This window comes from Mauremys mutica, chromosome 8 (assembly GCF_020497125.1).
Source record: "Mauremys mutica isolate MM-2020 ecotype Southern chromosome 8, ASM2049712v1, whole genome shotgun sequence".
NCBI classification, from domain to species: domain Eukaryota; kingdom Metazoa; phylum Chordata; order Testudines; family Geoemydidae; genus Mauremys; species Mauremys mutica.
In genome coordinates this window covers 9,715,771-9,742,466 of record NC_059079.1, presented here as the reverse complement: position 1 = coordinate 9,742,466, position 26,696 = coordinate 9,715,771, and the positions used below count along the sequence as shown (strand labels likewise).

The 26,696-nt window shown below is 42.2% G+C and overlaps 1 protein-coding gene across 1 annotated transcript in view; it reads left to right on the top strand.

Annotated features, from left to right (window-relative positions):
- FAF1 (Fas associated factor 1) overlaps positions 1–26,696 on the top strand; it is a 306,114-nt gene that overhangs the window by 53,152 nt on the left and 226,266 nt on the right. The window contains exon 3 of the mRNA XM_045027160.1: positions 26,481–26,527. Within this exon, the coding sequence (XP_044883095.1) occupies positions 26,481–26,527 (47 nt within the window). The remainder of the gene's footprint in view (positions 1–26,480; positions 26,528–26,696) is intronic.

The window sequence follows — 26,696 nt, the reverse complement described above, 5'->3', positions numbered from 1 at the left end:
AATCTGCTTTCCAAACATCTTCATCATTAGATTCCCATATATCCAGTGGTGAGCTCCAGCTGGTTCGCACCAGTTCGCAGGAACCGGTTGTTAAATTTAGAAGCCTTTTTAGAACTGATTGTTCCAGGACAACCGGTTCTAAAGAAGCTTTTAAATTTAACAAAGGCTCAGGCAGCTGTCCACCCGGCCCCAGCTCACCATCCCCTCTCCCCTGAACGCTCTGCCCTCCTTCTCCTCCCCCTCCCCTGCTTCCCGCGAATCAAATGTTCGCGGGAAGCCTGAAACAAGAAGCAGGCAGGTAAGCCGGGCGGGGCGGGGGGGGGGCAGATGCGCGGAGGGCTCTAGGGAGGCACGGCGCACGCGGCCCAGCCCGGCTCCCCCTGCCCCTGGCCGAGTGTCCCCAGCTCGGGCTGGTCCTGGCCGAGCGGCTTCGGCCCGGCTCGGGGAGTCGGGCCCCGCAGCGCCAGTCGCGGTGCCAGCCGAGCGGACCCGTTCCGGGCCCCAGGCAGTGTGGTAAGGGGGCAGGGAGCTGGGAGGGGGTGTTCGGTGGGTTGTGGGGGGGTGGATAGGGGTCGGGGCGGTCAGAGGGCAGGGAACAGGGGGATTGAATGGGGGCAAGGGTCCCGGAGGGCAGTCAGGAAGGAGCAGGGGTTGGATGAGGTGGTGGGGGGCAGTCAGGGATAGAGAGAAGGGGTGGTTGGATGGGGCAGGGGGGCCATCAGGAATAAGAGGAGGGGTTGGATGGGGCAGCAGGGGGCAGTTAGGGAACAGGGAAGGGGGGTGGATGGGGAGGGGTCCTGGGGGTAGGGTGTCAAGGAACGTGGGGGGGTTGGATGGGGCAAGAGTCCCGGCGGGTGGGGGGGCACGACCCCCTCGTGGGGTGAGGAGGAGGGAACCAGTTGTTGATATTTTGGCAGCTCATCACTGCATATATCCTGTTTAGGACCTCTAGATACAAACACAGAATAAATAACTAGACCATATATTAGGCACAGAGAGGCATTTTGTTTCTGCAATTTGATCACCGACTTTCTTTCCAAGTTCTTTGTTTTTGTTGTAAAAGAGAGGTTATATGCTACCTTCTTTATAAAAATAAAGACATTTTTATATATTGGATGCAATGTATAGGTTTGCATTCTTGGTCAATTTTACATTGCAGTCTTTTTCTTAACTACCACGTCTTCCAACCAGAGCAAGGCAGAATCTCTAAGGGGTTATTTTCATAGGTTGTTTGGGAGTTTATTGAAACCAGGTTTGATTTCTTAAAAATATTCCTCTAGTGCAACATTTTCCTGTTTTCCCCGGAAAGGGTCTTAAGAAACACCTCTGCAAGGTGGTTTGCAGGACTACTAACTGTTGTCTGTAACCTATCATTTAAATTAGCTATCCTCCAGTCATTTGGTACAGAAACTGATATGATGCCAATTTCTAAAAAGGGCTCCAAAGGTGACCACAGCAACGGGCAAACTGATTGGAACTGTAGTAAAGAACAAAATTGTCAGACACATAGATGAACATAAAGAATAGGAGTTCTTGTGGCACCTTAGAGACTAACACATTTAGTGTTAGCATAGGCTTTAGTGGGCTACAGCTCACTTCATTGGATGCATGTAGTGGAAGATACAGAAGGAAGAGAACATGAAACAATGGGTGTTACCATACACATTATAAGGAGAGTGATCAGTTAAGGTGAGCTGTTGTCAGCAGGAGAGAGAAATAACTGTTTGTAGTGGTAATGAAAATGGCCCATTTCCAGCACAGCACAGCTGGAAATGGGCCATTTTCATTACCACTACAAACAGTTATTTCTCTCTCCTGCTGACAACAGCTCACCTTAACTGATCACTCTCCTTATAATGTGTATGGTAACACCCATTGTTTCATGTTCTTTGTGTATGTGTATATGTATGTATATGTATGAATGTTGTTTACTCCTTCTCATAACATAAGAACTAGGCAAACAAAAGGAAGTATTTTTTTTCACACACTGCAGAGTCAACCTGTGGAACTCCTTGCCAGAGGATGTTGTGAAGGCCAAGACTATAACAGCATTCAAAAAAGAACTAGATAAGTTCATGGAGGATAGGTTCATCAATGGCTATTAGCCAGGTTGGGCAGGGATGGTGTCCCTAGCCTCTGTTTGCCAGAATCTGGGAATGGGTGATAGGATGGATCACTTGATGATTACCTGTTCTGTTCATTCCCTCTGGGGCACCTGGCATTGGCCACTGTCTGAAGACAGGATATTGGGCTAGATGAACCTGTAGTCTGACCCAGTATGGCTGTTCTTATGTTCTTAAGCGTATAGATGGACTCAAACTTTCCTACTGGGCAGCAATATGCAGTCTTAGTCTTATTTTCACATCTTGTAAACCAGCAGCACTTTCAAATTGTTAAACAAAGTAACTAATAATCTGAGGTGTTCACATAGGCTCTGGTATCAAAAGCCTTTAAATATATTAGCCTGGAATATGGCTGCTACTACTGAATTATATATAATTATACTGAGATTTAAAATTATTTAGTCTCTTTAAATTAAAGGAAACTATATAAATGTGTTAAATATTTTTTTCCCTTCTTTCCTCCGCTTTCCCTCACCTTCCCTCTTACTGCCTTTCTCCACCCTGCCTATAGGGCAGATCAAAAAGGTTCTTTCCCCCAGAATAGTGACAGTATGTTTTTGTTTACATTGTATTTAAAAAGTAAATTGTGAAGTAGAGGCTGTGATTCTTCCAAACATTGCAAATACACGTCAGTTATTCTGGGGACGAGAATTTTGCTGGCCTATAAGAAAGGAAGGAAAAGGAGTAAACGGAAGTTTCCTGTAAAACAGTTAAGATCTCAGCAGTTCTAGATCCCTATTTTGTTTGCTTATTGCTTATTTGCCGCCTCCCCCTCCCCCCGTTTCATGTGAAATTTGAGGATTTTCTGATTTCAGCTAAAGAACTAATTTTCATCTCACCATATGAGGGAAAGAGGAAGGGAGGGATGGAATGGAGGAGGAAAGTAAATATTCTCCCCAGATGGGAAAACCGATATATAGATATAGCTGCACAGAGCTGAGCAAAGTGTCCACCAGCCTGTGTGTGAATGAACATCCTTCTCTTTCCTGTTGAAAGTATAATATGTCTTCACTAACTAAAAGTGATTCCATATTTTCCATCTCTCCCGAATCTAGTAATTTAATGGCTATTTTGCAGTGTTTGTCAGTTTCCTAGGTAGTAAAATTATTATTTCCTGCATGAAATATTTAACTACCTTTTCTGTATACAGTAGAAGCTCAGAGTTATGAACTGACTGGTGAAGCACACACCTCCTTTGGAAGTGGAAGTACACAATCAGGCAGCAGCAGTGACTAAAAATAAAACACACACACACAAACCCCCCAAGTACAGTACTGTGTTAAACATCAACTACTAAAAAATAAAGGGAAAGTTTGTTTGTTTGATTGTTTTAAAAAGCTTGATAAGGTCAGGGAACTGTTTCTGTGCTTGTTTCATTTAAATCAAGATGGTTAAAAGCAGCATTTTTCTTCTGCATAGTAAAGTTTCAAAGCTGTAGTAAGTGTGATAGACCCAGGCCAGTTGGGTACAGTAGAATAGCAGAAGGCAGATATACTGGCCACTGGATTAACAGTTTCCTGTTCCCTGACTGACCAGAGCAGGGGCTGCTCCAGGCTAATGAGAACACCTGACTCTAATTAACCTGTAACGAGTCAGGTGAGGCCATTCAGTTAATGTGACCACCTGACTCTAATTAAGGCCCTGCTGATACTATAAAAAGGGCTCACTCCAGTCAGGCAGAGGGGAGCCAGGGAGCCAGAGGAGAGGAAGGGCAGCTGAAGGGCTGGTTACTGAAGACACCCTCAGACCATCGTTAAAGGAGCCCTAAGGTAAGGGTGAAGAAGGAAGAAGCAGGAGAGCTGTGGGGAAGTGGCCCAGGGAAATGTAGCAACTCTGGCAGTGAAAGGTTGGCTGCCAACAACTGCTACCATTAGGGTCCCTGGGCTGGAACCCGGAGTAGAGGGTGGGCCCGGGTTCCCCCCAACCCACCACTACAGGAACAGCTCCTGGAAGGGGACGTCAGGTCCCTGTCAGGACAGGAGGCTGAACAGAGACTGTGGGAGTTCTCTCACCAACCTCCTTGCAGCCTATGATGAAAAGGGCTCAGTAGACTGTAACCCTGGCCCTAGAGAGAGAGAAGGGCTACGTGGAGGGTCACAGTGAGCCACTGAGGCTAGCGTAAACCGCCTAGAAGCGCAGGACCCACGGGAGCAAGTCAGAGCTCTGCCACGTAAGTCAATGTTCAGTTGTAAACTTCTGAAAGAACAACCATAACGTTTCGTTTAGCGTTACGAACATTTCAGAGTTATGAACAACCTCCATTCCCGAGGTGTTCATAACTCTGAGGTTCTACTGTACAAACGTTTTGATTTAAATGTAACCCTGAGATTCTGGAAGAAGCTTGCCTTTGACACAATGGAATAACAAATTAGTTCTGGATTATCAACGCATAAGAAATATGAATAGGTAAATCAGGTGGTGTAACACAGTGTTTTGCATACTCACATATTGCCTGTTTTGGCTGTTAAGTGGCATATGGAGTTTTAATGTGTGGCCTGAAAGACAGCTGGATTGATCAGTCTTCCTTAGGTAGAACTCTGGGATCAACATTATAAAGTAACGTATGTAACATATAATGTAAGCAGCATGTGTCTCCTGTCTAAATAATGGATGGAATTTAGTGACTACTGAAATGAACTCCTTTACTTCTGTTTTCCTTGTACGTCCGCCAACAAGAAATGCATAGTCATCAAACAAGCAGCGGGACTAATAAATGTAGATTTCTTTTGATGGAGAAACTAATCTGTTTCTTGTAATAGAGAGTTCTTTGTGCTCTGAGCATACCCAAAAAGCAGCACCTGAGATTATAGCAGTACTTGGAGGTATAACTATATCTAAGTGTATCTCTCCCCACCTTACCCTCTCTCCACAAAACCCCCCAAAACATTTCCATCACCAATACATAGTTACAGTGGCTCATACGTGTGCTATGAAGATTTCCACTTAGCATTACTTTGCCCTGCAACATTCAAGTCTGGACCAAATGTCCTAAACTTGTTTTAAAACTTAAATTAATTTGTAATTAGTGTTTTTAAATGTCTAAAAATAGTTAACTAATAGTTCTTTGTAACTCTATTTGAACTTAAAATGGCACTAATTTTATGAATGTATATTTGACTAGTGATGAATCACTTGCTTAAACTTGCTGGATATATGTGGGTGGGAGATGGGATGAATTCAGTTGACGTTATTAAAGGTGGAAAGTAGCATCTTTGCAGATGCTGTGCTACATTACAAATAACTTACTGTTTTGTAAGATTACTGCCCCATGACTGGTAACTGTAGAGCCCAGAGCTCATGTGGGTCAATCAGGTCAAAACTTCACACAAATCCATATCTAAAGACTTTTTTGTGTGTGTCGTACCATACCATATTTTGAACACTTCAATTTGTAGATTTATTTTTTAAACACTAACATCCATCCTTAATCTGCCCTTGAATGCCTCTGGGTTAGGGTTTACCTCAGGTGGGTCCTGGAAACGGCTGGCACATCCCTGCGGCCCCTGGGTGGAGGGGAGGCCAGGGAGGCTCCACGGGTGCCACCCCTGCAGCTCCCATTGTCTGCGATTTTCAGACAATGGGAACTGTGGAGCTGACTCTTGGGGCTGGAGCAGCGCACAGAGCCTCCCTGGCCCCCATCCCCATGTAGGGGCCGCAGGGACATATTGGCTGCTTCCGGGAGCCGCGTGGAGCCAGGGCAGGCAGGGAGCCTGCCTTAGCCCCTCTACGCCACCAACCTGAGTTTTAACGGCCTGACTGGAGCTACCCAGGTCCATTTTCAACTGGGTGTTCTAGTCGAAAACCGGACACTTGGCCACCATACCCTGGATTACAGCCCAGCCCATGTGGTACAGTATGTATAATCACCCACTGTTTGGGGAGACTGGAACAGGTTGAGGATTGGATTTCAGCATTCAACTCTGAATTTCCTACTTTCATGATTTGAAGCCAGACTCTTAGTATTATTTTAATGGTTTTGAGCGTGTGTTTGTTTGACAAGATACTGTATTGATCCAGGTTAAGGTAATTTAGACGTTATTGTCATAGATTGTATGTCATATTGTCGCACCATTTAGTAAAAGGGGAATTACTGTGCGATACTTCTTAATACCCTATGTACTTTTCTGAGTTATCTCATGCCATAACTTGTCAGCATGACTGTACTTTTGATCTTTATTTAGAACTGGCATACTATACAATGAAGTGACTGTAAGCTAAAAGTAAAGTATCTTGTCACAGGGTAGCCCTCCCCTTTCTATACTTCTTGACTTTAATGTTAAAATTTATGTGAAGTAATTCAGGAGAGGAAAAATAAAAATGCCTGGGGAAATGTGGTGGTTGAATGCACAGATTTATTTTTCAGGCACCACTTTTGCACTATGTAGCTCTGTTTTTTGTTTTTTTTCCGTACTGCTGCCTGGTTTAATTTTTTAGGATTCCAGAAAGTGGATCACTGTATGGTGGCATAAGAGCACCTTTTCTTCCCTTACCCAGGAAGTGGAGAGGCATTAGCTTAAAAAGCTGTGGTACCCCTCTTCAGGGGTTCATTCTGCATGGTACATAAAAACAGGCTTCTATTCACTTCTCCTTCTGTAAGAATGGGTTGTGAATAGGTTTTTCTGTTTTTCTCCTGTCCTTTCCCTACTCTTATGTATAAAAGGACCATAGTTGCTGGGCTGATAAAAGGCCTGGTACTGGCCTTAAAGGGAGTCCCAGCAAGTGGAGTTCAGTCTTGGGTGAAGATGGGTCAACTGCTTCCTCTCTGCGTTCAGACAAGTATGTTCAAATACTTCCTTTGATACAGAACTATACAAATTCTGTAAAATGCATCCATTTTTGAAACTCAATGAGTGGATTGCTGAGGGTGGAGTTTAGCTGGATATTGCATGTTTTACTTCCAAATACAGTAACTCCTCACTTAACGTTGTAGTTCTGTTCCTGAAAAATGTGACTTTAAGCAAAACGATATTAAGCAAATCCAATTTCCCCATAAGAATTAATGTGTGTGTGTTGGGGGCGGGCGGGCTATGTTCCAGGGAAATGTTTTTCACCAGACAAAGACTATATTATATTTAATACTATACACAGCAATAATGATTGTGAAGCTTGGTTAAGTACTCTGACGCCACTCTAAGTACATTACCTTTTTAAGTAGATCAGCAAGCTGACACAGCAGCTGCTGGTAGCAAGCTCCCTCTGTCCTGAGCCCTGTCGTGCCCCCCCCCCCCGCTCTATGGAGATGGGGTAAGTGGGGGGCAGGAGAAGGGGGGAGGGGGACACCCTGACATTAGCCTTCCTATTTTTCTCTCCCCTCTCCCTCTCCCCCCTGCACAGCATGCAGGAGGCTCCCAGGACCAGCTCTAAGGCAGAGGGCATGAGCAGCACATGGCAGTGGGGGGAGGAACAGCTGAACTGCCAGCAATTGATAGCCTGCTGGGTGGGTGCAGCACAGGTGACTTAGAGGAGTGGGGAACTGATAGGGGGGCTGCCGGTCCACCCTGGTTCCAAGCCCCCACCAGCCAGCTGCAATGGGCTGCTCTTTCTGCAAGCAGTGGACAAAGCAGGCAGCTGCCAAACAATGTTATAAGGGAGCATTTCACAACTTTAAAGGAGCATGTTCTCTAATTGATCAGCAAGGTAACCCCGAAACAATGTTAACCGGGACGACTTTAAGTGAGGAGTTACTGTAGTGACATGTATAGATAGGGTGACTAGAGTCCCGATTTTATAGGTACAGTCCTGATATATGGGGCTTTTTCTTATATAGGCTCCTATTATCCCCCCCACCCTCATCCCAATTTTTCACACTTGCTGTCTGGTCACCCTAGACATGTATTAACTAGCTGTAGAATTTGGTACAGGATTAATCTCTATTTTTTAAATAATTCTACTGTTTCCTTATGGCTCTCAGTATGTGTGCTCACAGGAAAAAGAGGGAAAAAGTTATTTTCTTGTCTTCTGAAGAGTGTTGCGGTGCATGGATAATTCCACTGCCAATGGTAATATAAAATTCACAGTGAGTATTTAAGAACCATGTGTTTGGTTTTAGGTTTATAAAGGTAGCTCTAATTGACTGGATGTTTTAAATGCATTGCTTATGTCATAGAAACTACCGAAGAATCTGGCTAAAGTTTATGTTTGAAACCCACAATATAGTTGGGGGAAAACCAGAAAACTATACCTAGAGTGCTATTTGTAAGTTACTCCAGTGCGCTTTCCTATTGGTGAGGATGAAGGAGGGAATCTATATGAAAATATTTGTGTGGGGTGGGTTTCTTTTTTTTTTTTTGAAATGTTAATTTTGCTTTGTTAGTCATTCTGTTCGCCTTACAGCTTTTCATGAAGTGTGTTCATTGTGAAGAAACAACAAATTGAAATACAGCAGATGGCATGGAAGGCATTTCAGAGTAGCTCAGTTACAGTCTTTGGTTGAATTTTGAAAAGAAGATGGGGACAAATGTTGGCTTTCTATAAAAACTGTGGGTGTGACTTCACGCCTAGTACTTGGAAATACTTTGTGAAGACTTGGGAAGTAAGGGGAATGCCAACCAAGTATAACGCAAGCTACAGGAATAAGCTGACTTGATTCTTTGCCTTGCATAACCTGCCAAAGATAATGGAGATGGAATTTGCTTTTGTTGGTTTGCTTGTAGAGGACAACTGGTCCTTTTTGCTTCAGGGGTTATTACATTTATCTAAATGCATTGAATGGACAATAACATTTGTACCTTAGAAAAAGTCAGGCTGCTAAAGGGCTGGTACCAAAATATCAGTTTGTGGGTCTTGTGTGTTTTAAGGTATTCTTATGTGTATATCGAAATCAAAGAGCCCCTGATATAAAAGAACTGGCCTTTTTAACAGGCATCCTGTGGAATTGTGCCAGTGAGATCTTTGTAGACTTGCCTGTTTACAGATGTTTATTTGCTCATGGAGTCGTTTTAAAAGATTTCACATTGTTATAGGGAATCTAACAATGCAGGCTCAATGACTAGGAAAAAATTGTACAGTAACGCCTCACTTAACATTGTAGTTATGTTCCTGAAAAATGCAACTTTAAGCAAAACGATGTTAAGCGAATCCAATTTTCCCATAAGAATTAATGTAAATGAGGGGGTTAGGTTCCAGGGAATTTTTTTCACCAGACAAAAGACATATATATATAATTTTTAAATACACAATTTAATACTGGTACACAGCGATGATGATTGTGAAGCTTGGTTGAGGTGGAGGAGTCAGAGGGTGGGATATTTCCCTTACTGCTAAATGATGAACTAGCAAGTGGCTGAGCCCTCAAGGGTTAACTCTCTCTCTACACAAGGCAGCAGGAATGGAGGGAGATATGTGCATTTCTCTTAAGTACACTGCCTTGTTAATTAGATCAGCTTGCTGAGAGGCAGCTGCTGCAAGCTCCCTCATCCTGAGTCCTGGTCTGTCCCCCCTCTCTATGGAAGATGGGGTAAGTGGGGTGCAGAAGCAGGGAGCTGGGGGACACCCTGACATTAGCCCCTCTTCTTTCCCTCCCCCCCCACAGGAAGCAGGAGTCTCGGGGAGCAGAGGGCAGGAGCAGCACATGGCAGTGGGGAGAGGGACACAGCTGAACTGCAGGCAGCTGCTGCACAGGGAACTTAAGGGAGCGGGGAGCTGATAGGGGGCTGCCGGTCCACCCTGGTTCCAAGCCCCCACCAGCTAGCTGCAACGGGCTGCTCTTCCGGGAAGCAGTAGACAAAAGACGTTAGAAGGGAGCATTTCACAACTTTAAACAAGCATGTTCCCTAATTGATCAGCAACTAACAACGAAACAACGTTAACCCGGACGACTTCAAGTGAGGAGTTCCTGTATTATTACGAGTGAACTAAATAAATCCTAATATTATTAATCTAGGCTGCTTGTGCTATTTGCCTTCTCTTTGCAGTAATTATGTTTATTTCAGTGCTCCTTAGTTAAGCATCTTCTACCAGGCTTGTTTTATACATTGACAGTTAAAGGTTTTAGCCCCAAAATTTTACCCTGCTTCATGGTTATAAACTGACGGGAGAAAACATGCACCTCTTTTTGGATAGTAATATCAACTGGTCAGAACAAATGTTTTGACGTGGCAAAGACCCGGAAATAGTTGTTAAACTATAGCCATGTTAGTCTCAGTTCTGCTTAAAACACAGGCCAAAACCAATATCTGACAGATAGAAAATGACACTATTGAGGGAATATTATTTTAAAATATTTTTGTAGCATATCTAAAAATATTAAAACAAATATAATGAAACATTACTTGGTAGTGTCCTCTTAATGAGTGTACCATCATCCTCTCCGCCACTCAAGTTCATAACCTGGGAATCCTCTTCAATTCCTCCCTTTCCCTTGGCCCGCTCATCCATGCTGTGTCCTAATCCTGCTTCTCTTTCATTCCCGTCTCCAAGATCTGACCAGATAGCAATTGTACAGATTTGTAGTAAAGCTTCATTTTATTCATTTGTATTTTTTATCACCCATTTATTTTGTTGGAATAGGAAATTATATAATATTATAATTATATTATACTTAAAAACCTAATTTTGTTTGCACATTTCCTATATCACATGAAAGCAACAAAATCAACTTAAAATAATACTGATCTAGATGTAATATTCTTAAATACTTTAAAATGGGGCCCACATTTATCCATACTAGTGATGGGGGCGTTGCCTGTCATGAAAATAGTAATGTAAATAGGGTACTAGAAATGCTCCCTCCAAATCTATAGATATGTTCCTACTTGTCTCTTTCACTGTATGTTTGTTCTGATTATATAATCAGAGCCATCTAATCTGCCTGTATTTCCAGTGAGCCTGTCAGTGTAGTAGTTAGACATATATGTCATATCTATGGACCTGCCCCTATATCAAATATAGACCGGTTCATATCAGTGCTTAGCAAACAAGGTAGAGAAAAAGACATTTCAGAACGAAAATGACAGAGCTGTAGTAATGGAAGTATTCTACCAGACCTGGCTATGTAACTAATAATTTGCATTCCCAACTCCATCTTACCCCCTCAGCCTTTCCATACTGGCCAAGAAGGCCATTGTTCTACAAAATGGTCCTGGTGCCAATTTTAGGCCTGGAAATTTGCCAACCAGACCAAACCTGTTTCAACGGGGAATGAATCACCTTGTGGAACTATTCTGAGGAAAGTTAGCAGTGTTAATGCTGCAAAGGAAATATTGGAAAGTCAAGAATATTCCAGACAAGAAATTAATCTATTAACAGCACTGAAGAAAAATAAAATAAATAGAATACTCAGGAACATGCCCAGATATTTCATTAGCATACAGAATGCTGTTTGAGACACTGGAACCCTCCAGTCTGCTGTGTGTTACAAGTCCTTCAAGAGCCTGTCAGCAGACCTGAGGCCAACCTATTGCAAGATAGAATTAACAATAGCCTTGAATTCCAGTACTTGGATGTTGCGAGAGCCTCTGTCCAGTCCTCTTTTATATTGCTAGCTTCTTTAAAAGAAGCTACAATGTGTCATCTATTGGAGGTGAAAGATCCACCCTGTAATCCATATGTAGTGTTACATGATTTAATGAAGCTAGTACACTACGTGTCCCTAGACTTTTTATCTATCAAAATAGCATTGTTGGTCCTCCATAACTTTGGCCAGGAGTGTCTGAAGGGGGCACAGCCAACAGTGGATGGATAATGTGCAGTTCACAAGAACAAGGTGCCTAAATGCATTTCTGAATTCTTCATTCTACAAGGGTCAGGGAGTAATGCGTCCTTCTGTACAATTCAATCACGTAGCTCCCCCGTGGAGGGAATTTAATATGTATGATTGGTATACAATTACTTGCTGAAGCAGGCTGAGAAATCTGTTACAATTTACTGTGACAATAAATTATGAAAGGGTGCACAGAGTATGGGATAGGCATTTATTATATTTCATAAATCCTAGTAGAACTATTAGCAAAAGAAGAATTCTTTGCCAGACCTCAAAGCACAATCTACAATATCAGTGGGAACTCCTGCAAGGTCAGCATGGAATCAAGGAAATACGGAAATCAATTATATGGAGTTGATCCATCAGTTTACCAAACATTATAACTGAAAATATTAGGTTTGCTGGTTGTAGCATTTGTTAAGCAGAGTCATGGGGAAGGGGGGAGGAGGGATGGGGAGGCAGCATAAGAGGTGTGTGCATGTGTGTGCACGCACGAGAGTGAAAGAGAGTTGTAAGGGTGGGGAGGAAGAAACACAAGGATATATTCCTTCTCTTAATCTTCCTGAATTCACTGCTAGTTACATCCCACATTAATGCAACTGCAGACATTCTTTTGAGACAGAGAGAAAAATTTTGCTTCTTATCCATGCATTTCTTTTCTCAAAAACAGTAAATTTGGCAGTTCCATGGATTTTGAATCATTATTCAGAGTAGGAAGTTCATATAGTTCAGTGGAAAGCATTTTGGGCCTATATTACCCAATCGTTAGTATTCAGATTATTAACCTGTTCTTGTAGTCTTTTTAGAAATATTTGATTGTCCATGCTACGTAATAGTTGGTAGGTAGGTCCTAGTGCCATCTGCTGGAAAAAAGCTCTAATTGCTGCAAAATTTCTGAGTGAGTAGACCCACCATGTGTTGAATTGCCACATATTGTAATTCAGAAGAAGTAAATGTACAGGTAAATCTCAGACATTCAGTTCCCCAAAACTGTAGGGTAAGAAGTCTAAGGCCAGGTTTACACTAGAAACTTGAGCTGACATAGCAGTGTTGTTTAGAGGGGTGGGGTTTTGTGACATTTTCTACACTGGCAAAATCCCTAGCGTAGATGCAAGTTGTACTGGCATAAAAGTGCTTTTTCTGGTTTAATTTAGTTTATTTCTCTCAGGTATCTCTGCAAAAGCACTCTTTTCTGGTATTAGCTTTGTCTGCATTGGAGGGTTTTGACGGTATAGCTATACCAGTAAAACTTTCCGTAGATGAGGCCTAAATCATTAAGCAACATATGAATTGTTCAATGTTCTGTGACACTTGGTGTGATGAAAGTAAATTTGGCATTTTACAGTTCGGAGCACTTTAATTTTCAAAAACAGTAAATTTTGAGTTTATCTGCCAAAAGCTTTTTTCTGATCACACTACATAAATGGTGCATGTACTGTCTTTGTGGATAGATGAGGCCATCCAAAGCAGAACCCTACTGCGGAGAAAATGCAGAGGGGGGAGTGGTTCTTCAGCAGAATCATCCACTCCCCTTTCTTTAGTACTATTGAAACTCCTGTATATTGGGTTCAGTGGAAGGAAGTGAGTGAATATGATGGGACAGCTGCTCTGTACGGTAGCATCCTGTCACTCATTTTGCAGCCCTTAATCAGGTAAACGAGTGCTAATCTAATCCTGAATTTATCCTCCTAATCCCTCTGATATAAAACCTGAAGATGATTCTTGGTGTAGCTGATGATAACAGCTCTGCTGCAAAGGGGCCATAGTGAGCTGCAGAGACAACATGCTGATAGTGGGGGGGTTGGGGGGTAGAGTGGGGGCAGCAGGCTTCAACAGTCTTACTGAGCATGCTCAGTCCGTGTAAGCATGCTCAGTACAAGCCAAGCAGAAAATCGGGGGCAGGGGGGAGAGCATGTGATTTATGATTCTCTTACCCTGTCACTGTATTGAAAATTGGAGATACTATCCCTTTGTAGCCTGGATAGCCTGCAGTGCTCTTCACTCCTTGGAAGGACAACTGAGCCTAAGTTCTCAGTCTTTCAGTCCATTCACCAGGTGAGCCTGGGACTTTTGTTTCCCAAGCAAAGCCTTTACCAGTTTCCGCAACTGACTTGACACCTCATTCTCAGGAAAACTTCTAGAATGTGCATCCCATGAGTTTCACTGTCAAATGACTTGTGCACAGCATGACATTCTTTCGTATATGCCTGTTAAAGTTACCAGTTCTATTAGGTATTCATAAAGCAGATCTTGGTTTGAGCATTGGGGGAGGGATAGCTCAGTGGTTTGAGCATTGGCCTGCTAAACCTGGGGTTGTGAGTTCAATCCTTGAGGGGGCCACTTAGGGATCTGGGGCAAAAATTGGTCCTGCTAGTGAAGGCAGGGGGCTGGACTCGACTCGATGACCTTTCAAGGTCCCTTCCAGTTCTAGGAAATTGGTATATCTCCAATTATTACCTTTATTGGTCTGCTAAACCCAGGGTTATTGTGAGTTCAATCCCTGAGGGGGACATTTAGGGAACTGGGGTAAAAATCTGTCTGGGGATTGGTCCTGCTTTGAGCACGGGATTGGACTAGATGACCTCCTGAGGTTCCTTCCAACCTTGATAGTCTATGATTCCTTTGGAAATCCCTGCAGCCCACATCTTGAATTTCTTGACTCCAACAAGGTAGGTAGGGGTGTGTGTGTGTGTACGTACGCAATGGTGCTGCAGAGGGACCTGTTTTGGAAAGTAAACTGTACCATAGAGAATAATACCAGTCTATCACTGGGTTTGGGAAAAAATTGATGAATATGGCCAAAAATAGAAGAGACAAAATCCAAATATTAACGCAACTTCCCAGAACAATGACTAAACTTTTCAAAATAATTTAAATATAGCTAATTATGTATAATAAAATTAGGGCTGTCAAGTGATTAAAAAAATTAATCATGATTAATCGCATGACTAAAAAAATTAAGTGTGATCAATCATGCGATTAATGGTGCTGTTAAACAATAATAGAATATCATTTATTTAAATATTTTTAGATGTTTTCTACATTTTGAAATATATTGATTTCAATTACAACACAGAATACAAAGTGTATAGTGCTCATTTTATATTTATTTTTTATTACAAATATTTGCCCTGTAAAAACCAAAAGAAATAGTATTTTTCAATTCACCTAATACAAATACTGTAGTGCAATCTCTTTATCATTAAAGTTGAATTTACAAATGTAGAATTATATACAAAAAATAACTGCATTCAAAAATGAAACAATGTAAAACTCAGTCCTACTTCTTGTTCAGCCAATCCCTCAAACAAGTTTTTTTACATTTGCAGGAATATTGCTGCCCATTTCTTGTTTACAATGTCACCTGAAAGTGAGAATAAGCGTTCACATGGCACTGTTGTAGCCAGTGTCGCAAGATATTTACGTTCCAGACGCGCTAAAGATCCATATGTCCTTTCATGCTTCAACCACCATTCCAGAGGACATGCGTCCATGCTGATGACTGGTCCAGCTCAATAATGATCCAAAGCAGTGTGGACCAACGCATGTTCATTTTCATCATCTGAGTCAGATGCCACCAACAGAAGGTTGATTTTCTTTTTTGGTGGTTCGGGTTCTGTAGTTTCTGCATCAGAGTGTTGCTCTTTTAAGACTTCTGAAAGCATGCTCCACACCTTGTCCCTCTCAGCTTTTGGAAGGCACTTCAGATTCTTAAACTTTGTGTTGAGTGCTGTAGCTGTCTTTAGAAATCTGATATTGCAACCATCTTTGTGTGTTGTCAAATTTGCAGTGAAAGTGGTGTTAAACAACATATGCTGGGTCATCATTCAAGACTACCCTAACGTAAAATATATGGCAGAATGCGGGTAAAACCATGGAGCAGGAGACATACAATTCTCCTCCAAGGAGTTCAGTTACAGATTTAATTAATGCATTTTTTTTAACAAGCATCATCAGCATGGAAGCATGTCCTCTGGAATGGTGGTCGAAGCATAAAGAGGCATGTGAATGTGTAGCATATCTGGCACGTAAATACCTTGTAATGCTGGCTACAAAAGTGCCATCTGAATGCCTGTTCTTGCTTTCAGGTGACATTGTAAATAAGAAGCGAGCAGCATTCTCTCCTGTAAATGTAAACAAACTTGTTTCTCTTAGCGATTGGCTGAACAAGAAGTAGGATTGAGTGCATTTGTGGCCTCTAAAGTTTTACATTGTTTTGTTATGGAGTGGAGTTATGTAACAAAAAAAAATTACATTTGTAAGTTGCACTTTCATGATAAAAAGATTGTATTATAGTACTTGTATGAGGTGAATTGAAAAATACTATTTGTATTCAAAAGTAATATAAAGTGAGCACTGTACACTTCGTATTTTGTGTTGTAATTAAAATCAAGATATTTGAAAATATAGAAAAACATCCAAAAATATTTAACAACTTTGAATTGGTATTCTATTGTTTAATTGTGTGATTAAAACTATGATTAATCATGATTAATTTTTTGAGTTAATTGCGTCAATTAACTGCGATTAATAGACAGCCCTAAATAAAATAAAACTTGAGACTTTGCGTTGCTAAATATTTATTAGAGCTTTTATCAATACTTACTGAGAAGTTACTATGGGAAAAATAAAGAAAAGCACACCATATGCATATTAGCTACAGTTTTTAAATGCAACTTTCACCATTAAAATTTTTTCTTGCTCCATTATATTTTATTTTGATTGGTTCTGTGGTAATTTGTTTATAAAGTGTTAGCTCAAATCCTCCTTGTGCAGATGTCAAAACTAAAGCAAACTTTTAAGACCATGTGAAACTTTTTTATGTATCACTGATTTACAAAATTTGTTGGATCAGTGCATGAACATCCCTCCCTCCTGCCCCAACCCTCATTTTCTTCATATCTGTCTGAGATATATATTCTGATGTGTGATATTCTCTCATCTATTCTGGATTTCGTAAGACAGTTTGAATGCATTTTGCATTATCATTTTCAGTTTCCAAATGTTTTTTTGCTCTGTAACTATCAGATACATTTAGTAGTATTGGATTATAAACGAAATGGGGATTAAGCAATAAAAACATGGTGAGTAGAATTCTAGAAGGTGTTGTTTTATTGCACAATCAGCTGCAGCACTGAAATGTAGAAGAAAAGGAAATTAAGATTGACCTTCTGTTCAATAGGCGAGAGAGCCAAAGAAAACAGGGCCATTCTTAGGAGTATGTATTTCTCAAAACTGAATATTTTTGCTTTCACCAAAAATTCCTTGAAATTAAGGCAGAGTAGAAGAGCTACAGTATAGCTTCAGGGTTTTGTTTTTTTAAATCAGATGGTTTTGATTTTTTTTACCTTTTCTTTTCTACAGCCCTAATAAAAATGAGTCATTTTCTTGAAGAAAGATCCTACTAGGATTAAAAAAAATAATTAGACATTTATATGGATAATGAGAACATCCACAGTTACTGGTTACAGAATATCAGCAAAATTATAAACTCTATAAACCTTCATATGCATAAGCCAGCCATTACGCTACGGGAGTTAGGAAGAAAATTCCCCTGTGGACAGTATCAGAGGGGTAGCCGTGTTAGTCTGGATCTGTAAAAGCAGCAAAGAGTCCTGTGGTACCTTATAGACTAACAGACGTATTGGAGCATGAGCTTTCGTGGGTGAATACCCACTTTGTCGGATGCATGCATTCACCCACGAAAGCTCATGCTCCAATATGTCTGTTAGTCTATAAGGTGCCACAGGACTCTTTGCTGCCTGTGGACAGGTTATTTCATCACATTTTCTTGTAACTTCATCTGAAGCATCTGGTACTGGCCACTATTAGAGATAGGATGCTGGCCTACATGAACCATTGATTGGTTTATCTTAATTCATGATGCCGATATGCCTTCTCAAGTCAAATCCATAATTCCTGACACATTGGAGTGGGACCAGCATTTTTCTGTTGTGCATGGGGTGGAGGTTTGAATGTAGAGAGTTGTATAGGGCCTCTATCCATGGCATAAAGAATGAGGAGTACTTGTGGCACCTTAGAGACTAACAAATTTATTTGGGCATAAGCTTTCGTGGGCTAAACCCCCCTTAATCAGATGTATGGAGTGGAAAATACAGTAGGAAGATGTATATAAACACACTGTAATGGACTCAGGCCAGAAGGGTATAAGAGGGTAGTGGAAGGCAGGTATATCAGCCTCAGAATGAGCAGGTCCCTGTTCCCTTGATAGCCAAACAAGGGCTACTCCAGGCCAATCAAGACACCTGACGCCAATTTAACCAGTTACGGTCGTTAGACTAATGCCGGCACCTGACCTCAGTTAACTGACAAAGGGTCAGCTAAGGCTGTTAGGCTAATGGAGACAGCTGGAGCCAATTAAGTCCCACTTATACTGCTTTAGAAGCTCTCCTTTCCAGTTCTGTCGAGGGGAGCCCAGGTGAAAGGAGCTGGAGGAGAGGAAGCATTACTGAATTCTGAGGTAAGAGTGAAGCTTGGAAAAGGGGAGCACGGGGAAGTGGGCCAGGGAATCCAAGCAACGTCAGTGGAGGAGGGAAGCTGCCAACAGCTGCTATCAATAGGGTCCCTGGGCTGGAATCCGGAGTAGAGGGCGGGCCCGGGTTCCCCCTTCTTTCTCTCCCCATGATCTACAGAGATCCCTTGGAGAGGGGAAACAGACTTTGGTCCAGGCAGGAGACCAAACTGTGCCTACGGAGCTCTAAGGAGCAACAGAGACTGGGGGTATTCCACCTTCCCACCTCCCATACCGGCCTGTGATGAAAGTAGCTCAATAAGCTGTAACCTTTGCCACCATACTGGGAAAGGGAGATCATATTAAGGGCCTTAGCGAGCTTCTGAGGCCACTGTATCCACCAGGAAGCACGGGACCCACCAATACAGGCTTGGAGCTTTGTGTCCTCTCTCTCTCTCTCTCTCTCTCACACACACACACTCACACTCACACACACGGGTTGCCATACCAACTCTAACGAGACAAATCAATTAAGATGAGCTATTATCAGCGGGACGAAAAAAAACCTTTTGTGGTGATAATCAGGATGGCCCAGTTGACAAGAAGGTGTGAGTAAAAGTAAGGGGAAAAATTAGCATGGAGAAATAGTTTTTAGCATGGCACCAGCCAAAACTTCATTGCTTAATGTGGGGAGGCAGGTGGACAACTGTATTTAACGCCATAGGAAAGAAGCTTCCTTATCCCAGGAATTCTCCTGCGCAAAAGCCCTTAAATTTGGCTTTAGTTATGGACCTGGGTTGGTTCTTAAGAAGGTAAGTTTAAGCCTTTGTCCTGATATCTAGAAATAATGCATCCCATTTATAGATTGGGAAATCCTCAGTCTTCCATTTGAAAGTGCGTGTGGTGCAGTGGATGCCACTTGATAGGAATGAAATATATAAAATAAAACCTCTGTATTAGCTTTAAAACTATGTAAGCATGATCAGTGCAGCCAAACAGTTTTGAAATCTACAGTGGTTTCCATTAAATGTCATAAATTAACAGTTACCACATAGTGGTATCGGAGATACCACAGTTGTTCTCTATTTTAAGTATAGGGGAAAAACCGTGATCTCTCTCCTTCCACTATGTGGTAATTGTTAATTATTAAGTGTTGGTGACCAGTTGAAATTGTGTATTTTGAGTCAAGCCATATGCTATTTTGTATTTGTAAGGGGACAGGCAGAATTTTTCAGAACTGTCTCAATCTGTTAAGGCAGTATTTTCCCAGGGAAAAACTTGAAATTTAACACCCTAAGCTTCACAATGATTCATAGGTATCTTGAATAATTGTAATATTTTTGTAGTGTTTCACTGTTTCAAACTAGACAGATATTTAGAATGGTTGGGCAGCTTTTTGGCATTGTTGTTTCTCCCAGGAAACAGCTCTGGCATGATAGAGGCCAAATAAATATATTGTACATACTGTTGTTTCATAGCCCGAGAGTTCATAATCATAGCAGTATCAGTACTGTGGATCTTGACATTTGATAATGCAACTATATAGTCGTGTAGCTCACTTGTGGTTTATGATGCTGTATGTTCTCCCCCTGTTTTGGGTGTTATGTATTTTCAGTGCCAGTATTGCCAGATGCTTCTAATTATATCACATCAATTTCTGGGTATATCACCGATATCTTGAAACAAAATATACAAATCAATAATTAAATTTTGTTTATAATTTCAAAAGACAAATACGGTAGGTGGTAACTCTTTGGGTGAGTTACCTGTTTTTGAATTTGTGGTGGAGACATTACTTTTTATTTTAATAAGCAAGTTAGCAGCTGAAATTTTAGATTGCATTTTGAATGAGAATATTAAATGGAAATGGATACAGCTTGTATTTGAATATAGCAGTTAGATCTGTGGTTCTCAACCTATTTACCATTGTGGGCCACATATGCAGCTCTCTGTGCTATGTGGGCTGCATCCACACAATATATATACTACCCGTATGGCCATGAGTATGTCACATGAGCAGCAGCTGTGTGCTGATTGGGCTGCAAGGGGCCCGTGGACTGCGGATTGAGAACCACTGATTTAGACACTACTGAGGTTGTTGGCTTCATGAATTGACTGCTATAAGTGTCTGTTTCTGCTTAAGGTTGGTTAAACTTTAATGTAAAGATAGCAATGAATGGATTTACAGTTGAACCCTGTTATGTCGCCGGCCTAGGGGTTTGCCAAAAAGCGTCGAGATAACCGATGATCGAGATAAACCCCTATTCACCCCCCCACCCCTGAACTCCCCTGCCCTCTCTCCAACACCCCCTCCCTGCCCCCTTACCACGGTGCCTGCACGTGGCTGGATCCGGCGAAGCGGGACGGGGAAGCGGGGCCGGGCGGCCATGGACGGGGATCCGGAGCCGGGCGGCAGGCGAAGCGGGACCGGGTAAGCGGGGCCGGGCGGCAGGCGAAGCGGGGCCGGGCGGCAGGCGAAGCGGAGCCGAGTAAGCGGGGCCGGGCGGCAGGCGAAGCGGGGCCGGGCGGCAGGCGAAGCGGGGCCGGGCGGCAGGCGAAGCGGGACCGGGTAAGCGGGGCCGGGCGGGCGGCAGGCGAAGCGGGGACCGGGTAAGCGGGGCGGGGCCGGGCGGGCGGGCGGCAGGCGAAGCGGGGACCGGGTAGGGTAAGCGGGGCGGGGCCGGGCGGGCGGGCGGCAGGCGAAGCGGGGACCGGGTAAGCGGGGCGGGGCCGGGCGGGCGGGCGGGCGGCAGGCGAAGCGGGGACCGGGTAAGCGGGGCGGGCCGGGCGGGCGGGCGGGCGGCAGGCGAAGCGGGGACCGGGTAAGCGGGGCGGGGCCGGGCGGGGCGGCCGGCGACGCGGGGACCGGGTAAGGGGGGCCGGGCGGGCGGGCGGGCGGGCGGCAGGCGAAGCGGGGACCGGGGAAGCGGGGCCGGGCGGGCGGCAGGCGAAGCGGGGACCGGGGAAGCGGGGACCGGCGAAGCGGGGCCGGGCGGACGGGCGGGCAGCGAAGCGGGGACCGGGGAAGCGCGGGCGGGTACGCGGGGAACCGCGGGGCTGGGGACGCGGAGCCGGGCGGCCGGGGACGCGGGGAGCCGGGCGTCTGGGGAACAGCGCGGCTGGGGAGCCGGGGAGCGGGCGGCTGGGGACACGGTGGGTCGGGGACGCGGGGAGCCGGGCGGCTGGGGAACCGCGCGGCTGGGGCAGGAGTCGCGTGGCCGGGGAGGGATGCGGCAGGAGCCGGGCAGGGCCGCCGCCGGAGTTAGTCGAACCCATTTATCTCGACCTCGGTTAGTGGCAAATTCGGCGCTCTTCTGTGCTCGAGATATTAGGGTTCGGCGAGATTAAAGAATCGACATAACCGATGAGAAACCGATAAGACAAAGAGGGAGTTTGGCGGTTCCACTTCTAAAACGTCGACTTAATAGGATTGGCAAGTTAACCGAGGTCGAGATAAATGGGTTCGACTGTACTATAATTTTACTAAAATCATTTAAAGGGAAATAGTTTTGTTTAATTTTTTTAAATTATGTATCGCCATTCTTATTTGTATGGACACACAAGTTAAGAATATTTTAGAGAGTCCTCTCAGTATATTAAATGTTTGTTTAACCATGAAGACTTAATTGTCTAATAGAGGAGACTAATTTTTAAAAAAAAATTAGTTAGGAAAATCTTTCATTAATCAGTTGTGTGTATTTAGTTTTGTGTTACAGTCATTCAGGCATCAGAGCCTAGACTGTCTGTGTCCTTTATCAGCATTTTCAAGGTTGGGACTCAGAAATGGTTGCCTACTCAAAACACCCAGAGAGACACGTGGACCCCTCTCCTGATCTCTTATATCTTTCCAATTTCTATCTCGCTTAACAAACATTGCCCAAACTCTTTACGCAGTTTTACTCTACATTGTAGTTATTGAATGCAGGCCACCTCACCAAGAAATTATGTAGTATGGCCACTATTATCTCTCATTTCTTTGACCCTTTAATGCTGTCTAGTTTGAGACATAAGAGAAGGCCTAGAAGGGTTGTTCAGTCTTTGACAAAATAGCTTGGAGCCCTCACCTCATTTAATAATTTTTGCTCTTGTACTTGAATTTGGGAAATCTTGAGCTAGTTTCATCCTCAGATTTTTATAAAAACTAGATTTTTACCAGACAAACTATGCAAGTGCTGAACTCTAAATATCTCAATTACTGTACTAGATTTTCATTGCTAATGCAACTTTTTTCTCAAGGGAAAGAGAATTCCAGGATGTCAAATGACCATTATCAGTGGTGATTGTTCCTATGAGAACTGCACTTGCTGTGTTTTGATTCACCAAAATGCAGAATGAAGAATATATCAGTCCTGTTAAGTGATAATGGAGAAAATGTCTATTGCTGAAGAGCGTTGTGAGACCTTTTCCTGATGGTTTATTAGATTAAGATGATCAGTAGCTGTAAACAGCTGCAACCCCTCCATGTACATGTGCAAGACACATGGTTAACAAAGCATTTTATGGTTATCAAAACACCGCTACTTAAATGATGGCAAGCTAGTTGAGTCACTGTATTGTTCTTTGTATATTTAAAAAAAAAAAAAAAGAATGACACATGTTAAGAGCATCATAGGGTTATGCCTTGTTGATATTCTAAGGTAATTATAACACAATATATATTAAAAAATTCAAAATTGGAGGTTTATTAGATTAAAACAAGTTAGCATTTAAATCTTAGTTCATAGTTTTTGTATGATTCATTAGCCAACTATAGTACTACATATAACATCTCTTTAATACAGAAAAAGAGGTGGTAAGTATATGGCTAGCTGTGCTACCAGTTTGTAAAAGCTATCTTGATGGACAGTGGCTTCCCAGAGTCCAGTGAATTGAGTGCCACTGAATGCACAACAGACTGAAAATGAACTTCTGAATTTCAGCCTGAAGGAGACCAATAAAGTGCAGAAGCAGCTTGGTTTGAAGACATTCCAAGAGACACATTTTTCTCCTCCTCTCCAAAGACCATTAGAACTGGTGAACTCTCCTATGCTGATCCACTGTAACTCTACTGTTTTAGGATGTGTCCGCTAGACTGAAGTGTAGACAAAATTTTGGCATTTTTACTACCATATCTTCTACCCCTACTCAGAGCAGGGTCAGGAACAACTCAGTTGTAAAATGCTTGAGTGTTGTCTACATTTCAAAATCTGTCAGTGCAACAACTGGGAATGTCAAGTCTGAAAAATCCTTGCATTGAGATGGCCCGAAGGTGCACCCTTTTGTGGTGCAAAGCAGTCCTAAACCAGATATCTCCCACACACTGACCAGAAGTCTGTTCTTCTAGAATCTTGATCCAAAGTATAGTGATTTCCGGATTGTTTGTTTTTGTAAAGTGTGGAGTCCAAACAGCATATTTTCTAGGGGTTGTTGCATATGTGGGCCAACCTCAAAAAAGCTAATTTGGTCAATCAGAGCATGACTTTATAAAATTCTTGTCCAATGCCATGATTGCATATTTGTTAGCCAATAGTTTTGCTGGCAAGTGACAGGCTTAGCAGCTTTTTGAAAAAAGAAATACCTTTGTCTTAACTGGAATCAAAGTACAGGGATCCCCTTCTATAGCAGTACTTTATTTTGGAAAGTACTGAGTGTGTTCATGAGTGGGTACATAGTGTGAGGAGTTTCTTGGCACTCCTGCCTATTGTCTTAATTTTTGTGTATGTACAAGTTTACACAAATAGCAGAACACGGGAAGGGAACCAGGGACACCTGCTTTCTAATTCTGACCCTGACTCTGATGCTGACTTCCACTCTGGCCCTTGACATTTCCTTATCGTCACTGTTTTAATCTCCCATCTTAAAAATTAGGATAGTAGCTATGTCATTGGTATGTTTGGAGGACTAATTTAGACTTTGACAAGTCCTTGGAAATGCTACTGAAATGCTAAGTATTGTTTAATACATAACCCTCCGATCCCTGAATCATCTCATGCTAAGAAATGATGGCTAGCCCAACATTCAGGAAAATGAGCCCTTCTTCGTTAGACCGGATCCATAGTCAGATATGGTGGTAGACTATATCTAAAGGGCCATTACGCTACAGTTACAGCAATGTTGGGAATCCAGTTCCAACACAGTTGTCCCCTTTTTAATTCCTGCGAAAGCTTTGGTCAAGCATAAGGTCCCATGCTCTGTTTTTATCAACTTGTAACATACCTAGAAAAAGTAAGACTATATGCAGATGTGCCCCAAATCCACTTATCGCAATACCAATCTTTTCTAAATATTTTCCTACATACACCAGGCTTCAGATGTTTTGAGAACATAGTGTCTTCGCTACTGTAGAGTGGAATAATGTTTATAATCATGTCAGAAGACAATTTATAATTCAGTCAGGTAGTGTAGCGTAATTGACTGTAGTTACTCTGTTGTGTCATGGCCTTTAGTTACTCTCCTTGTTTAAACATACTACCGTTCCATCTGGTGTAGAATTTTTTAGACTGTTACAGGGAATATCCCACAACATGTACATCAGAATCTTTGACAGCTAATGATAATATAATAACGAATAATACTGCACCCAGATACCATGGCGATGGATACCTTAAATACTTTATTACTACATAATTTATAATCTTAAGTGATTTACAAAAATTCATCCAAACGGGTTGGAAGTAGGTAAGGACTGTGGGAGTAAGTATTATCACTTCTATTTTCCAGATGGGAAAATTGAAGGAAAGAGGTTAAGGTTCAGATTTCAAAAGCCAGCCCATTTGTTAAGTGCTGTCCTTTAGGTATCTGGGGCATGATTTCCCCCTCCTCCCCCCCAAGGTGCTGAACATCCACCTCTATCATTTATTGATTCATTTGCAGTTTTGGCTATTCAATAATTGTGAAGATTAGGCCCATAGTGTCTAAATTTGGGAACCCAAAATTAGTGGCTAGTTTTAAAATTTGGCTGTCTTACCCCAGGTTGTAAAGAGAGTCAGTATCAGAGCTGGGAGTAGAATTTGGTACAGTAGAACCTCAGAGTTATGAACACCAGAGTTACAAACTGACTAGTCAACCACACACCTTATTTGGAACTGGAAGTACACAATCAAGCAGCAGCAGAGACAAAACAAAAAAGCAAATACAGTACAGTACTGTGTTAAACATAAACTACTACTACAAAAAAAGGAAAGCAGCATTTTTCTTCATAGTCAAGTTTCAAAGCTGTACTAAGTCAATGTTCAGTTGTAAACTTTTGAAAGAACCACCATAATGATTTGTTCAGCGTTATGAACATTTCAGAGTTACGAACAGTCTCCATTCCTGAGGTGTTCATAACTCTCAGGTTTTACTGTAACTCTTAGCTCTCAATTCTGTGCTGTCATCCCTTTCAATCACATTTGTTCTCTAGATCGTATTGTCTGTCTTAATGATGTTTTGCAAACATTCTATGAAGTAGGAATCCTAGAATAGGCATTCTTACTGTTAGAAACTAAATTTTCTGTTGAGGATGGCTTTTTTTTTTTTTAAACATTATTACTAATGTTGAAAAATGTTCATTGCAATAAACACGTATGATCAGCGAAATTGAGCTAACCTAGTTGGGATAGTGTGCAATAAACTAATTTTTGGAACAGGCCTAGAAGCTGAAACTGAATTCAAACTAAAATTATGGTACCTACCCATAAAATTCATATAGCAAATTAAGAACCTGTACAAAAATATTAGAGGAAAAATACTTTCTAGATAGAGATTTGATATGTTAAGTGTCAGGTCTGTGTTAAAATTACTGAAATATGTGAATGGGCATAAACAGACATCTTGCATTCAGATCTCTGTTGACTCTGAAACTGTAATTCAAACATGCCTGTAATCAAACAAATCTAACCACTCTAACATTTTGAATCCTTAAATTTAGAAAGTTTTAGTTTTATTTTGACCTGTTATAAAGATATATACAGTTTGGATCCAAAGTCTTGTTTTAGGCTAGTCTCCTTTGAAATAGGATGTACTTTAGTGGCACTGTCAGGTGCTTCTGTATGAATTGAATGGAGAATATTCGATGTGCTTAAGGAGTATTGGGGATTTTGTTTAAGCAAATTTGAGTCATTTTTGTATAAGCCCATTTGAATTGCTTTGCGGAAATATCTCAGGTTTTTCTGATGTCTTATTGCTGCCTGGCTTGTTTGACTTACTGTATATCTTTTGTTCACAGGCAGCTATAAATGGTGTAATACCACAAGAAAACGGCATCCTACAAAGGTAAGTAAAGAAACTTGGAGCAATAATGTGTAGAAAGAGATACTGTGTAATAGTAGTCATGGGGGAGGTTTACTTTCTCTTCCCCTGCCTCCTCTTTCCTCATCTCCAATTCTATCCCTTAGGAGGAAGATGTAATACTGTACGTGTCATTTTCAAATAGTTAGACTCC